Source organism: Amphimedon queenslandica, unplaced genomic scaffold (assembly GCF_000090795.2).
Source record: "Amphimedon queenslandica unplaced genomic scaffold, v1.1 AMPQUscaffold_9865_Cont17908, whole genome shotgun sequence".
Lineage (NCBI taxonomy): Eukaryota > Metazoa > Porifera > Demospongiae > Haplosclerida > Niphatidae > Amphimedon > Amphimedon queenslandica.
In genome coordinates this window covers 1-4,501 of record NW_003549864.1, presented here as the reverse complement: position 1 = coordinate 4,501, position 4,501 = coordinate 1, and the positions used below count along the sequence as shown (strand labels likewise).

The 4,501-nt window shown below is 33.1% G+C and overlaps 1 protein-coding gene across 3 annotated transcripts; it reads left to right on the top strand.

The window, feature by feature from the left end:
* Positions 1-480: 480 nt before the first annotated feature.
* Positions 481-3,649, top strand: LOC109590550 (IQ domain-containing protein G-like). 3 transcript variants are annotated; one of them, XR_002189373.1, is made up of 7 exons: positions 481-684; positions 932-1,013; positions 1,965-2,060; positions 2,238-2,378; positions 2,702-2,833; positions 3,182-3,283; positions 3,524-3,649. XR_002189373.1 is itself a non-coding variant. In XM_020006452.1 (6 exons), exons 1-5 carry the CDS (start codon positions 729-731, stop codon positions 2,720-2,722), a joined length of 354 nt encoding a protein of 117 aa, XP_019862011.1. In that variant the 5' UTR covers positions 481-728; the 3' UTR covers positions 2,723-2,833; positions 3,182-3,253. The 3 variants fall into 3 exon arrangements, 2 of the variants coding, with proteins under 2 accessions (XP_019862011.1, XP_019862010.1); XM_020006452.1 differs by lacking the exon at positions 3,524-3,649 and having other exon boundaries at positions 481-742; positions 3,182-3,253; XM_020006451.1 differs by lacking the exon at positions 3,524-3,649 and having other exon boundaries at positions 481-753; positions 3,182-3,253.
* The last annotated feature ends 852 nt before the right edge of the window (positions 3,650-4,501 follow it).

The window sequence follows — 4,501 nt, the reverse complement described above, 5'->3', positions numbered from 1 at the left end:
CTCACTGTTCTGTGTTTGTAGGTATGTACCTTTGGGGGCCGATGAAGAGAAACTGAGAAAAGTATTTGAGTAAGCACATGTACTATTTATGCAACGTTCATGTACATAAAATTTATTAAAATGAAGAATTCTCTCCTAGACATTTTTGGCTGAAGACCCTGTACAAGGGCTATTCCCCAATTTTGGAGCAACTTTGAAAATTCGTAAAAAATCCAAACTTGATCAGAATCAACTCAAACTTTCTACATAACGTAAGTACATGTATATGCATCAGAAAATGTAATAAAAATGGAGAATTTTCTTCTAGCCATTTTTCACAAAATACATGTACACTGATGTAGTATAAGACTTAGTCAAATTTGTTGATCACTAATTCATAAAAAATCTCTGTTTGATCAGAATAAAATGGTTTTAAATCATTATTCTCTTTTCTCCTCATTTTATCATGCTCCTCCCTCCTCTTCCCTCCCTCAGATCCTGTAGTCCTATTGATGGCATTCGTATCATTAAAAACACTAGGACTGGCATTAACAAAGGGTTTGCTTATGTTAAATTCAAGGACAGCAGCTCTGTCTTATTGGCTTGCAAGAAAAACAAAAGAATTAAACTAGAGGGATAGAAACTAAGAATCTTTCGCTGTTGCAGCGATAAATCAAAGTTCCAGACTAAATTTGGAGGAGCCAAGTCTTGTCTAATAATCTTGCAAGAACAGGCATTATTAATCATGCATGATCATTTTAAGGTTTCATTTAAGTAAGATCTTACATAAGATTTTTCCTGGGAATTATTATTTTCTATTATTTTATGATTATTTTTTAATTATTGATTATTTTTTAAATTATTATTTATTATTATTTTTTTAATGATTTTTTGTATTACATTATTACATCACTCAGTGACAGCTTTTTTATTTTTTGATTTCTTCATGTAGTGAGCATGATTGCAGGCAACTGGTGAAGGACTTAAGGAAACAATTGGTTGAAGTGAAAAGAGAAAAAGAAGAACAAATCACAGTATGAATACTACCCTTTATTATCATAATGACATGCATCTAAATGTAATTACAATGTACTGTATGTACAATGTACTTGTATGTAAAATTCTAAAAAATACCCAAGGCTATAGCTTGTGGTTTTTAAAAAAAATGGCTCTGAAATCACCCCAAATTTTTATTACATTTTCTGATACATATTGATGTCCTTATGCTGTCTAGAAAGTTTGAGGTGATTCCGACTTCAATTTTTCAAGTTACCGCCAATTTAGTAAAATCCCAAAATTTTGAAAAATACCCAAGGCTATAGCCCATGGTTTTTTCCAAAAAATGGTTCCGAAAACACCCCAAATTTTTATTACATTTTCTGATACATATTGCATATTGTTGTCCTTAAGCTGTGTAGAAAGTTTGAGGTGAGTCCGACTTCAATTTTTCAAGTTATGACCATTTTCATAAAATCCCAAAATTAAAAAAATACCCAAGGCTATAGCCCATGGTTTTTTTCCGAAAAATGGTTCCGAAATCAACCCAAATTTTTTATTACATTTTCTAATACATATTGATGTCCTTATGCTATGTAGAAAGTTTGAGGTGATTCTGACTTCAATTTTTCAAGTTATGACCATTTTTATAAAATCCCAAAATTAAAAAAAATACCCTATAGCCCATGATTTTTTCTGAAAAATGGTTCCGAAAACACCCCAATTTTTTATTACATTTTGTGTAGAAATTTGAGGTGATTCCGACTTCAATTTTTCAAGTTACAGCAAATTTAATAAAATCCCAAAATTTTGAAACATACTCAAGGCTATAATACTATAGCCCTTGGTTTTCCAAAAAATGGCTCCAAAATTACCCCAATTTTTATTACATTTCTGATACTACATACATGTAATGTATGTTTTAAACCTTTATAACTACATGTAGATTGCTTCTTCTAATAAATTAAATGTCATCTTATTTTTGGTAGAAATTAGATGAAGATGTTGCTCACTGCAAGGATCAGTTACAAGAACTTAAAGCTCGCACCGAACTACTTAATAAATACATTAAAAAACAATCAGACGTAAGTAATAATTATACATGTACATAATACATACAATAATTTATTTATCCAAGCTAAATTTTTATCTAAAATTTTGGAAAGCATCATTGCATATATTTTACTTTCTTATCAATCCAGTTGCATGTATGCACCACACATGCACGCATATTAATGACTTGTTTATTATTGTTTCAAAAGGTCAAAGTTCAGTGCAGTCAGAGACAGCAGCAGAATAAAGAGTCTGACCTTTATAACGAGAGGGAGAGACTGAAACAAGAACTAGCAAAAGAGAAGAGAGCACATGCTGAGATTGAAAACTACCTCAAGAAACACATTGAAGTAAAATTAATAATAATAATAATAATAATAGATGTACATGTACAATGACTTCGCTTGTAGTTTTGAATGGATTTTGCATTTGTCTACTATGTATCAGTACATGTACATGTATGTGTACCAGTATATGTACATGTCTAGATTATTGTAAAAATAGAATCTATTGATTAATGAAACACATTATTTATATTCATAATTATATTTTTAAAAATAAATATTAGAATATTTGCACCTACATGTATACATGTACATGAGCATACGTAAATGTCATTATTATTATTATTGTTATTGTTGTTGTTGTTATTATTGTTGTTGTTATTGTTTAGGATCTTGATGGTAAGGTTTAGTACTGGATGTCAAAGTATGAAGAAGACTTGGAAATGAAGACCACTGAAGTACAAGAGACTAAGTCAGCCAAAGCAGCAGGACTACAGAAACTGGACGAACTATCACAAACTGTAAATAAAATAAGATAAATATGTAATTTTGTAAATATTAGCATTTACTGTATTTGTGTTAATTAACATAATTGTACACAATACTATTAAATGTATGTACATGTACATGTAAAATTTTGGTTTTTAAGTTGATGAATTTATTACCAATATACATGTACATGTGCCATTGAGCATGCACATAGTGGTTCGTAATGCCAAAATTCTCCCTCCCCAACTACAGTACATGTACATGTATTATGAATATTAATATTATTTTTCCATAATATGTGTGTGTGTGTGTGTGTGTGTGTGTGTGTGTGTGTGTGTGTGTGTGTGTGTGTGTGTGTGTGTGTGTGTGTGTGTGTACAGTATATGGAGAGGGAGGAGGTTGTGATTGAGCACAGAGCAATGAAGGAGAGACAAAGACTCAAAGAAGAACAAGAGAAGAAAGAAAACACGACAGCAACCAAAGTAAAACAATAGATTAAGTGTATACATGCATGCACCTGTACATGTGCATGTACATGTATTTTATTCTCTCTCCTTTCTCAATTTCTGTCATTTTGACACTCTCTATCAATACTATCATGTTTCTCTTTTACATAATTTTTCTCCCCTCCCTCCCTCTCCCTCCCCTCCCTCCCTCCCTCCCCCTCTCTCCCCCTGCTCCCTCCCTCTCTCCCCGTCTCTCCCTCCCTCTCTCCTTTACAGCTACAGGCCTGGTGGAGAGGTATGATGGTTAGGAAGGGAATGGGTCCTTTAAGAAAGGGAGTAAGAAGAAAGGAAAGAAGGGAGGCAAGAAAGGAAAGTCAAACAAAAAATAAAAACAACTATAACAACAGGAATATATAATATTAATTATTATTGTGTATTATTTTCAAATAATGATTATAATGTCCAGCTCAAAATCAGTACACCACTTTTATAGTCAGGCTTGTGGTACATCTTATAACACTACTTTGATTGCATGTATACGTGGGTAAATACGAACCTGACAAGCTAAAGTAAAATGAAACACATTTTCTATCAACACTCTAAATAGTGAGAGACATGGAGATAAAGGATTAATAAAACGAGCCCCTCCCTTGTCATTCCTTTGATTTGATCATTTTGATAGGCTTTGGATTGAAAACTGAAAAATGTGCATCCGGTTAGGTTATTATTTGATCAATGGCAACTAGAACCAGTTCTTGTTCCTCTTCTCTGAGTCTCTTCTCTTCTCCTTTGACTATTGGTAATGTTCATTAAATATCTATGTATCATTGAATATGATTGTAGATCAACTTATTGATGTACTTGACCTACTGGAGAGATGTGGTTTCCCTCAGGCAAAATGGTATGGGCTGGGACTTAAACTAGGGCTACGCAAGAACACATTGGACGCCATTGAAAGGAATCATCCTGGTGATGTATCTCGATGCTTGCTTGAAAGCCTCTCCAAGTGGTTGTCCAGAGCTGATAATGTTGACAGTAAAGGAGGAGCTACCTTTGACTCACTGTCAGGTGCTCTTAAATCTATGAATGAGAATGGTGCAGCTGACAAGTTAGATCAAGAGGGTAAGTTAATTGTATTAGTATTGACTGTGTGTGTGTATTCTATAGAACGTAAAGCTAAGGCTATTGATATATTCAACACTCATCGTCCACTCCTCTCTCAGTCTCTCTCTGATCCTGTCAGTGTAGCTATTA

What these genes read in the sequence shown, in the direction of transcription:
- LOC109590550 (XM_020006451.1), top strand. Translation starts at nt 725, where the DNA reads ATGCATGATCATTTTAAGGTTTCATTTAA. An exon ending in AAAAAGAAGAACAAATCACA is followed by an intron (nt 1,014 to 1,964) that starts GTATGAATACTA and finishes TATTTTTGGTAG; the next exon opens with AAATTAGATGAAGATGTTGC. An exon ending in ACATTAAAAAACAATCAGAC is followed by an intron (nt 2,061 to 2,237) that starts GTAAGTAATAAT and finishes TTGTTTCAAAAG; the next exon opens with GTCAAAGTTCAGTGCAGTCA.